At 35.1% G+C, this 11,631-nt stretch overlaps 2 protein-coding genes across 2 annotated transcripts; one reads left to right on the plus strand and one right to left on the minus strand.

Annotated features, from left to right (window-relative positions):
- Window positions 1-1,034: 1,034 nt before the first annotated feature.
- LOC140434557 (uncharacterized) lies at window positions 1,035-6,086 on the minus strand. Its single transcript, XM_072522910.1, has one exon. It carries the CDS (start codon window positions 6,084-6,086, stop codon window positions 1,035-1,037), a length of 5,052 nt encoding a protein of 1,683 aa, XP_072379011.1.
- A 3,563-nt stretch (window positions 6,087-9,649) lies between these two features.
- Window positions 9,650-10,378, plus strand: LOC140434566 (uncharacterized). The gene has a single exon (XM_072522921.1). The coding sequence runs from the start codon at window positions 9,650-9,652 to the stop codon at window positions 10,376-10,378; it is 729 nt and encodes a 242-aa protein (XP_072379022.1).
- Window positions 10,379-11,631: the final 1,253 nt, after the last annotated feature.

Here is an 11,631-nt window from a genome sequence, read left to right on the forward strand (position 1 = left end):
AACGTTAGACGGATCGAAGGCTACCTTGAGCTATATAATTCGCTAACGTATCGGCCCCATCTTCAGATAAGCTAGAGAAAAGACAAGTCGCGGCTGCTTGAAGAATTTATGATTTTAGTTAGGAAGTTCGATTTGTAAGGTACCTGCCAGAACTCGCTGTGCGCTCTTTTTAAAACGACGACGTATCTATAATGGCTTCTCTCGACTCTGGATCGCACGTCATTTTTATCGGAAAGTTATTTTTCAAAGTTGAGAAATTTAGTTTGGTTAAGTTCAGGAACCGAAACGACTACTCGGGAATTATTCGCGCTTGGGAAAAATGGGGCGCTAACAGTATGGTAGACTGAGAAACTTTTAATGTCCGTGTGTGAATTAGTCCTAATATAAACATTTTTGGAAAAGTAAATTGAAAATAATTGTATATAATATATGTTACTTGTTCAAATAAAAATTACCAGAGTATTCTCATTATTTGTTCATCATTGGTTATTGATAAAAATCAATTTAAAAATACGTTACTATTACTACTGTTGACTAGGAAAAATCATATAATATACAGTGTGAGTTTAAAGTAAAAAACATCTTAATTATCTCGGAAAAGACTTGCATGATTTTTATATATTTTGGTGTGTAAGGGTCTTGTGATGCGGCCAATATGACAATATTTACATTCTTGTCAGATAAGGTCCATTCGCTCAACTCGGTCATATTTTGACAGATTCATAGCTGGTGTTTATTGTATTGTAACTAGGCAAAATTAAAACTATGGTGGACTGTAAAACACTGGCTTTAATGCTGTTTAAAACAAAAACATTGCCTTTTGTAAAATGAAAACTTATACGAATTTATTGTCTTTTACCGAAACTGCCTCACTGTTTTGCTGCTTGATGTCTAGTAGTCTCTCTTCCCCCTTGTCGTCTCTTCGGTGCGCGCACTCCTGGTTGAAGACACGCACACTGTTGCCGGTTGTAATAAAAGATCTAATATAATTGTTTGCGGCGCAAACATGCCCCCGGCCTTGAAAGCAAAGGGCCTTAGCTTTCAATTGGTAATGGACAAATTTTCGTAAAGCTCCGCTTAACGATTCCATCTTGGGTCTTGATTGATGCTACTCTTGCGACGTTATCAGAGCCTTTGAAAATATGAACGATGCGACCTAAACGCCATTGAGTAGGTAGAGTATTGTCCGACTTGAGTAAAACAAGAGAACCCTCAGATAGGCTGCCATGGTTGGTTTTCCATTTGGTTCTGTATTGAAGTTCGGCTATGTATTCGAGACTCCAACGTCGCCAAAAATGCTGACACAATAACTGGATGTGCTGATATCTGGTAAGACGGTTTACCCTTTCTTCAGTAATGTTGCGGTCTGGACATGCTACCAATGGTCGACCAATTAAAAAATGAGCAGGAGTTAATGGAGTATAGTCGGAGGGATCGGATGATAGCGGACAGAGCGGACGGGAATTTAATATAGCCTCAATTTGATTTAACATAGTATTGAATTCCTCAAATGTAAAATGAGTGTTTTGAAGAACTCTCTTTAAATGGTGCTTACAACTCTTAACACCCGCTTCCCAGATTCCGCCCATATGTGGTGAATACGATGGGTTGAAATGCCATGAAATAGCTTCTTGAGTATATGCTTTCTGCAAGGTTAGTTCGTTATTAGAAAGAAAAGTACCTAACTCTTTAAATGCCCCAACAAAATTAGTTCCGTTGTCGGAAAATATCTTTATAGGCTTGCCCCTCCGTGCAACAAATCTACGAAGAGCAAGTAAAAATTCGTTTGCTGAAAGACTTGAAACAAGTTCCATATGCACCGCCTTTGTAGTGAAGCAGATAAACAAGCTGATGTAACCTTTAATTATAGAACCACCACGCCCCTTGTGTGTTTTGATATTGAAAGGTCCAGCATAATCTACTCCGGTATAGCTAAAAGGACTAGACAAATTGAGGCGCTCCTTAGGTAAGTTACCCATCATAGGTTGTATGGTCTTTGGATTAAATCGAAAACAAGTGAGGCACGATTTAACTGTTGACCTAGCGAGTCTTCTGCCCCCGATGGGCCAGAATTGTTCTCGGATAGTGGCTAACAAACCCTGAGGACCAAGATGCATTAATCTATAGTGCTCAAATTGAAAAAGAAGCTGACAAAACTTGTGCTTTGAGTCTAAAACAATCGGATGAATTTTATTAAATTCATAGGAAGAATTGATCAGACGACCGCCTACCCGCAGAAGTCCTTTATCGTCCAAAAATGGGTTTAGACTAGCTAGTTTGCCCTTAATTATTGATTTGTTATTGGTTAAGAGTTCAATTTCATTTGAGAAAGATTCCTTTTGTGACATTCGAATTAATGAATGAAAAGCTTGATCTAATTCGTCAATGGAAATAGGAAATTTATTAAGAGATCTTTTCTCCTTATCTGAGCGCAGAGAATTTGATTTGAAACGAAAACACACAGCAACCACTCTTTTTAAATGACTAAGACGTGAAAAGCGCTCAAATGGAAATAACTTTGAGGCAGTGGCCAAATGAGTGAAATTCTGTTGCTTTAATTCTGGTAGGTCTAAAATATAGTCGAACTTTGAGGTGGGCCAAGAGGATTCATTCAACTGAAGCCATGGAGGACCTGACCACCATATCTCGTGATTCAAAATATGGCTGGGAAATAGACCTCTGGACAAGATGTCACATGGATTGTCACGTGATGATACGTGTCGCCATTTGCAATTGGAAGTGAGAGATTGAATTTCGGATACTCGATTACTGACGAATGTGTTCAGTAAATTTGGACTGGTGCGAATCCAGGATAGTACTATAGTAGAATCCGACCATAAAATGGTTTCGTTTATTGTTATTCTCAAAGATTGCTCCACTTTATTGAATAAACGTGCTAACAAAAGTGCTCCGCAAAGCTCTAACCTAGGGATACTAATTGTTTTTATTGGAGCTACCTTTGACTTGGAGCAAAGTAAATGAATGTGGACCTGATTGTCATGATCTAGACTACGCAAATAAATGCACGCCCCATATGCAATACTAGAGCTATCGGCAAATCCATGAATTTCAATGTATTTGTAATTCTTGCATATGGCATGCCTAGGAAGATTGACTTGACTAAGCTGGGCTAATTCAGATTGGAATTTAATCCAACGTTCTGCTAAATCGTTTGGAATTGGTGCATCCCAAGAAATCTTCTCGAGCCAAAGTTTTTGCATTATAGTTTTGGCTAACACTGTGCATGGACCTAAAAGTCCTAATGGATCAAAAATCTTGGATATTGAAGAAAGAACAGATCGCTTCGTAGGAATTTTATTGATGGGTAGTGTTTCCACCTCAAAATGTAGTAAATCCGCATTACATGACCATGTTAGTCCAAGCGTTTTTGCCTTTTCTTCTGGATCAAACTTCAAAATACATGCATCGTTTGAATGCTGCAAGCCATCTAATACTTTATTGTCATTAGAATACCATTTTCGTAGATTAAAACAACCTGCCTTTAAAATGTTTGAGACGGTTTGACAAATATGTTGGGCGTCTTCAATAGTGTCTGCTCCAGTAAGCATATCGTCAACGTAGAAATCGCACAGAATAATTTCCGCTATCTCGGGAAAAGTTTTTTCATTGTCTGTGGCGAGTTGGATGAGACATCTTATTGCTAAGTAAGACGCACATGCTTGTCCGTATGTAACGGTGTTTAGAACAAATGTTTTTATTGGTTCGGAAGGATCGTCCCTCCATAATATTCTTTGTAAGTTTTTGCACTCATCGTCAACAGTAATCATGCGATACATTTTCTCGATGTCCGCTGTTACGACATATCGATGCTGACGAAATCTAATTAGTATTGAAAATAGATCATCCTGTAAGGTAGGCCCGACGCATTGAATATGGTTCAAAGACAACCCTGATGTGGTCGGTGCTGAACAGTCAAATACTACTCGTAGTTTGGTAGTCAAACTTTGTTCACGAAGCACTCCATGATGTGGCATATAGTATACAGGATGAGGATAATCGTTTTCTTCTATCGCAGTCATGTGATTAAGCTCTTGGTATTCTTGCATGAACTGAACGTACAATTCACGGAATGATGGATTTCTTTTTAGTTTTCTTTCAAGGCTGTAGAATCTCTGTTCGGCTTGAACCTTGGATTCACCTAGTGATTCTGGTGACTGCTTTAATGGAAGACGCACAATAAATCGACCGTTCTCATTACGACGTGTATTTTCCTTGAAGTGCTCTTCACAAAATTGCTCTTCAGTGGAGAGAATCTTCGTAGATTGGCATTCCTCCAATTCCCAAAATTTTGCTAATTGCATTTGCAAATCCAAATTAATGCTAGTGCTGAGGTGGCATCTGATATTGTTTAAACTAGAGAGGCCGACCTGACCCGATGCAACCCATCCTAGATGAGTCTCTTGGAAAACGTACTGGTTGATTTTGATTTGGTTGGGACATAATAGTTGCCAAAATAGATCTGCCCCAATTAAAATGTCAATAGGTCTAGATTCGAGAAACTTAGAATCCGCTAGGAAAATATTGCTTGGGATATTCAAGGTTTCATTATCGACAAATGTTGCAGGTAGATTGCTAGTTATTTCCTTTAGAATAAAAAATGTAACATCAGCCTTAAAATAGTGATATTGTGATTCTATACATATATTGCACTTTCTGGAAGAACAAGAAGTCTGATTGCTGATGCCAGTGATAGAAAGATTGGTAGCTTGACCCTGAAAACCTAAGAGATTGAAGAAGCGCTCGGTTATGAATGATTTCTGAGAACCTGAATCTAGAAGCGCACGCGCAATGTGATATTTACCCCTCGAATCTGCTATTTTTACACAGGCAGTTGATAAAATTGTTTGCTGCACAGAGGGCAATGCAGTTATGGTAGTTAGAGAAGTGTTATTGTTTGCTATAGTTTCATTGTTTTCATGTTTATTACTAGAGATTTCCTCATGAATAAGAGTATTGTGCCATTGCTTACATTTTCGGCAAGGCCCTAGTTTGCATTTAGAACGAATATGGCCTGTTCTTAAGCAGTTTAGACATAATTTGGCTTTATTGACAAAATTGCGCCTCTCAAAAATAGAAAGCCTAAGAAATTGCTCACAGGAATAAATTGAATGATCGCCCTTGCAGAAAACACAACCTTTGCTAGTACCGTTAAACTCGCTTGTAGAAGTAAAACTTCGAGCATACCCTTTAGACCGTTGTTTGGCATCGAATTTACCCGATTTCTCTTGTATTGAAGGCTGCTTTTCAATCTTACCCTCTATTTTTTCTAAATAGTCTGCACGATCCCTTAGAAATCGCTTTAAATCGCTCCACGTTTCGTCTTGCATCTCTTTAGTATGTTTTTCCCAATCACGTAAAATATTGTTGTCAAATTTAGATGTAATCATATGAATCAAGAGTAGATCCCAATTGTCAGTACTTTTATTTAAATTCTCTAATGCCTGCAAATGATTAGAAACTTCATCAACCAATGCTCGTATTTTGTGTGAAGTTTCTTTGCTTATTGTTTCTATATTAAAAAGTGCTTTTACGTGCTTGTGAATTAACATTTTAGCCCTATCGTACCTTTCGCATAGTGAGTTCCAAGCACTGTTGTAATAAGAAGCCCCGAATTTAATTTCTTTAATGACTTGTGCCGCGGAACCTTCTAATGAACCTTTAAGATAATAATATTTTTTCATATCGTCCAATTTTTTATTGCTGTGTATCATGGCTATGTAAGTATCGCGGAATTCGATCCAGTCCTCGTAGTTACCGCTAAATGTTTTTAGATGCATTGGAGGCAAAGAACTCAAATTTATATTGTCATTATCAGGAATATTGCTTGAATTTGAATTATCGTATTTGCTTATCAAGTGTTTGGCTAGTGCCACAGAATCGAAATAATTATTTTCGAAAGTGAACCTTTCGTTATCCTGAGTTTGTTGTAATTCTAGTTCTCCCTCAGCACTGATATCGATATCGCTTTGAATACTATCGAATTCCCCACATAATGGTTCTATCTTTTCTAGTCTTAATTTTAATTTTAAAATGTCCTGTTCTGAAATATTTGCCTCATTTGCCATATTGTTAACTATGCTAGTAAAGCTTGATAGTTTAGAATTTAGCGATGTGCGGCGCGAAATGAGTTTTTTCAGTTCTGCTTTCATGTTTAATCGAGTGCAAACACCACCAAAGATCGTTTAAATATAGTGTAATGTTAGCTAGATATGTTTGAAAAGAAAGAAAATAAAAAATATTTTAAGTTGAAAATTGATTCACCCTGTATATTGAATTTGCAGTAATTTTAACCTACTTAAAATAAATATCGTATTTGAGGTGACTGTAATATAGTTCAAACTTAAATTTATAGCTTTATTTTCAAAACAAATAAATTAAATTAATGAGGCTATAATAAAAAATGTTATTGTTTGGAATAGATAAAAAGGATCGCTCACTCACCAATTTGCAGGTAAAAAGTTGTCTTTCTTGGCATCGACAACCGTAGAAACTTGAATTTCAGCCTTTCTATAGTTCGTCAAGAAATGTTCCATCCGTGCTCGTTTGGACCAATATGTTTATTGTATTGTAACTAGGCAAAATTAAAACTATGGTGGACTGTAAAACACTGGCTTTAATGCTGTTTAAAACAAAAACATTGCCTTTTGTAAAATGAAAACTTATACGAATTTATTGTCTTTTACCGAAACTGCCTCACTGTTTTGCTGCTTGATGTCTAGTAGTCTCTCTTCCCCCTTGTCGTCTCTTCGGTGCGCGCACTCCTGGTTGAAGACACGCACACTGTTGCCGGTTGTAATAAAAGATCTAATATAATTGTTTGCGGCGCAAACAGCTGGAAACCTACAACACAAAAGTTCCTAGCTCACCATATTAACAGCTTAAATAAACTTTTATTACAGACTTCTTTCATTGAAAAAAGAAGAATTATTATAGATAGTGGAAGTGTATACTAAACCCATAAAATTTTGGATATTATACATTTAAAAGATATATTTTAGTTGTTATAATTTAACATAACTATTTATTATATGGTGCAAATAAATAAATATTGATTGTCGGTAATTCGTAAAGTTCTATTTTATATACTATTTAGTTTACTATTAATATTAGCTATAAGTACGTATGCTTGGTTGTATAGTAATTTTCAGCCACTTCTAGTCCGTCAAAAAGTAATTACCTTCGAAAAAAAAAATAATTACTAAATTCATAAAGCATATGACACGGAAATACATAAGGCATATGACACGGTTCGGAAGAAAGCCCTAATCTACAAGATTACAGAGCTATATTACCTCACTACTTAGTTAATATATGCGACACATATTTAACTAACCAAACTTTTTAAGTTTTAGCTGACCAAAAGATGTCCAGAATTCAAGAAATCCAAGAAGGGACGCCACAGGGCGTCCATTCTCGACCATTTTATATAACTTTTTTGTTTCAGATTTACCAACAGAGGCAAAAACAAGTACAGCCCTCTACGCAGATGATACGGCAATCTATGCAACAGGAAAAGACGACAGAATAGTTAAAAACATAGAAAACCACCTAGCAAGACACCCAAAAGACGCAATTCATTCGTGCTATACTGCAAAGCTCCTACGTTTAAGTCTGAAATACTGTGTCGTCATCGCTTATCGAATATTATTTATGTCACATTCATTTATTTTTATTTCTCCTTCTACTTCTTTCATGGCCACCGAGAATTCACTTAAAAACAAGATAGCAACAAGATTACCAGCAAGGATGCAGATAAATATGTAAACAAAGTAATTAAATTTTGTGAAGGATGCTGTTTCAACAATGTCCACGAAAAAAAAAAAAAAAAATTGACAATGTATAATTCATGAATTTCACTTGTATACTTGTTTTCACAAATGCTTGTATCTTTTAGTTTTATTTTAATAAAAATCTTATAAAATTTGCATGGAACTTAATTATAAATTTTATATTATTATCTAGAAACTGCGAGAAAGGAATATTGTTTGACAGTTTTATAATTAATTTCTATAAAAACTATTAAATTTTCATTTATTATAACAAAAAAATTTTCAAAACTACATTACAACCTCTTTGGGGTCATATAAGTCCCGAAGCGTCAGATGAGAAAATTTGTGATGAAGTCTATTAGATCTCGTATAGACCTCGTAGACCTGCCATATTTGAAGTCTTATAAAAATTGATTTCGTCATATAACAAGAACTTTGACTTTCAAGCAGGTAACCTGTTAACTATGAAACATCTTTTAACCTGAATGTCTTTTTTATTTTGGTTTTATAATTGCATATTTAACTATGATAATAATAATTTTCTGGTCCAAAAATCTCTACTATCTGAATACCGAGACATCTGCATGTCCTTGTATGTAGTTTTCCTTGATATGTCTCTTGTATGTAGTTTTTAAAATCCTTCAACTTTTCGCTTAAATCACTGATAAATTTACCATTCTTTTTCTTCTTCTCGTATCACTTAAACCCGGGGTGGGTTTTGGCTGACTGCACAACTTGCTTCCATCTTGAACGGTCGTCCATAATAGTTGGGTCAGGGGGGTCAGTGGCCAGTCTTCCATAGGAAGAAATCCCCTATGACGTCCACGAATGCGATGGAGAGACAATATATGGTCAGATCTAAGAACAATGTGGCTACCCACTGACCCAAATTTACCATTGCTGTCTATACTGTTCAAGGATAAATAATGACGAATCGTTGACCTGTAAAGTGTTTTATCGCACAAGGAATTCTTTATGCACCCTGTCTATGTCTAATATGTCTAATTCTCAGAGGCCATTTTAAGCCCCCCCCCCCCCAACTACCAAATATTTATAAAAATGTTAGTATTTTATTTTAGAATTTATTTTTCTCCCCTGTAGATACTGAAATTTCCATGTTTTTTCAAATAATTTGTACTGGAAAGTTTACGATTGAGGCGCAAAAAATTGAACGTTCTGCTCCAAATTTAAAAGAAATGTGTACCTACGCATAATTTCTGGAGCTTCCGAACATCCCTTATGTAAATTTTTGACACAAAAAAGCAAATCCTGTATGCCTTTCGTAGAGTAAACTTTTATCCCCGAAAATTTCTTGGATCAGGAACGTACTTAAAGGATTTCCTCCACGTTAAAATAAATTCCTATAAAAAGTTTTTAAGTTGTTTATTAATATTATGGGCTTTTAGAGCATTAGAGACATTAGAGATAATGAAATAGGAATACCAATATATGATGAATATCTACATATCATTTAAAAAATGAAACAGAAAAGAACTCCCGGCTCAGATGAAATACCCAATGAAATGATTAAAAACGGAGGAGAAAAGTTATTAACAAGCATCTATAACCTAATAGTTAGAATATGGGAAGCAGAAGAAATGACCGAGGATTGAAAAGAAGTCAATCAATTCACAGAGAAAAAAATTGGGGATTAACAGCAAGGATTCAGAGAAGGCAGATCAACTACAGATGCGATCCACATAGTTACACAAACAATCGAAAAATGCCACGAACACAACATAGAACTTCACATTCTCTTCGTACACTTCAGACAAGCCTTTGACTGTATTGGAAGAAATAAATTATTTATTGAAATAAAAAATCAAGATATACCTACAAAATTAATCAGATTAACAAAAATGACCATGAATGAAGCTCGACCTAAAATAACAACAGAAGAAGGTAGCACAAAATCAGTTGCAATTAAAACAGGAGTGCAGCAAGGCGATTCCCTGTCAACCACATTATTGAACATAGCAGTAGAAGGAACAGTCAAGGCCAGCAAAATTAAAGGAACTATAGCCCACTCCTCAACACAAATAGTTGCATATGAAGATGATTTAGTTCTTATGGGAAGAGATAAGGAAAGATTAAAAGAAGCAGTAACAATCCTGACAAAAGAAGCACGTAAAAGAGCTTTAGAAATTAACGAAGGAAAAACAAAATACCTACTCTGCTTTAGAAGAGAAGCTCTGCTCTGCTTTAAATATTTGGTAGTAATAGTGAATGCCCAAAACAAGAGAAGTAAAAAAGTAACGGAACGAATACTAGCAGGCAACAAAACATACTGGAGATATCATAGGCTCATGATGGACAAGAACTTATCCCGAAATACAAAACTGAAAATATACGGAGTTGCATTCAGACCAGTAGTTACGTACGCAGCTGAGACAATGTACCTCACGGAAAAAGATGAAGAAGAATTAAGAATTTTCGAAAGGAAAATCCTCAGACCGATTATGGGCCCGATAAGAATGGACAACGGAAATATGAGAAGAAATATGAACCAAGTACTAAGAGACATAATGAAGGGAGAAGAGATGAAGGGAGATGTAGTAAGATCTATTAAAGCACAGACGCTGAGATGAGACACATAGAGACAAGGAAAAACGACCTACTGATTAAGAAGATCACCAGATGGAAACCAGCAACTGAAATACCCAGACCAGAACCCCTTGTAGCGTTAAAATGGTATTAATGTGAAGAAACATCAAACAGATCTACAGATCTTTTAAAGGTAAGATCATTTACTTAATTGTTTCTCATATTCGATGTATTGCTAATAACACTCTTTTAGATGAACTGATGATGCTTATTAAACAGTGGGCGAAACGTCTTCATTAAATAGATAAAGTAGCACAACACTTGTCTTTTTTATCTCCAAATTGACCGAAAACATCCCATTTACTTACGAGTGCATATATATATATATATATATATATATATATATATATATATATATACAAACAACACAGTTTATTAGGGCTGCAGTCAGTAGGTTTGGCCGATGTAACATCCCGGCCAAACCTACTGCCCTAATAAACTGTGTTGTTTGTTTATATCGACAGTCAATAATATCCAGTATTTCTTATATATATATATATATATATATATATATATATATATATATATATATATATATATATATATATATATATATATATATATTATGTGATATTTAAAGTCTTGGTGCGCCAAGCAATAATTAGCTAATTAATTTTTTTGATTAATTAAAATTATTTAAATGATATGATTATGACTCTATCACAATTTTTAATTCTTTTATCTCAGGGTTAAATTCGTGCTTCAATATCTATGCTATTACATGTGAAAGGTAAGGTCCAGAGAATACCGGGATAATAAAAAACACATATGATCTAACACTATATATTGAAATAAAAATAATGAAATAATTCACACTCAAAAGTTTTCAATAAACAAATCTCATATAAGGATTCTCAAAATTTTGTTCTCCGTACGTGAACAATCAAAAATTAATGGTACAAACAATATTAATTGAAATCTCAAAATCCCAAACTATTCTAACTCTCCTAATCCAAATATTTATATCCTTTCTAAATTACGTGTAAAAATTGTGTTATCAATAAAAGAAAAAAAAAACTGCAGAAAACAAAATTATCTCTCTCTGATGATGAGTGGTCCAAATCCTTGTTCCTTGTAGATTATATTATCTCCTCTCAACCGCTCCCTATGTAATCAGCAATCTTACATCAGATTGTTGCAAGTATATCGTCCTTAATGATCTCCTTCAAAAGCACAAATCATTCAAATTATGATAGCCTTTCTCCTCTCGATAAACTGAATCTCTCGTTGGCCCGAG

The sequence above is a fragment of the Diabrotica undecimpunctata genome, chromosome 1 (assembly GCF_040954645.1).
Source record: "Diabrotica undecimpunctata isolate CICGRU chromosome 1, icDiaUnde3, whole genome shotgun sequence".
NCBI lineage: Eukaryota > Metazoa > Arthropoda > Insecta > Coleoptera > Chrysomelidae > Diabrotica > Diabrotica undecimpunctata.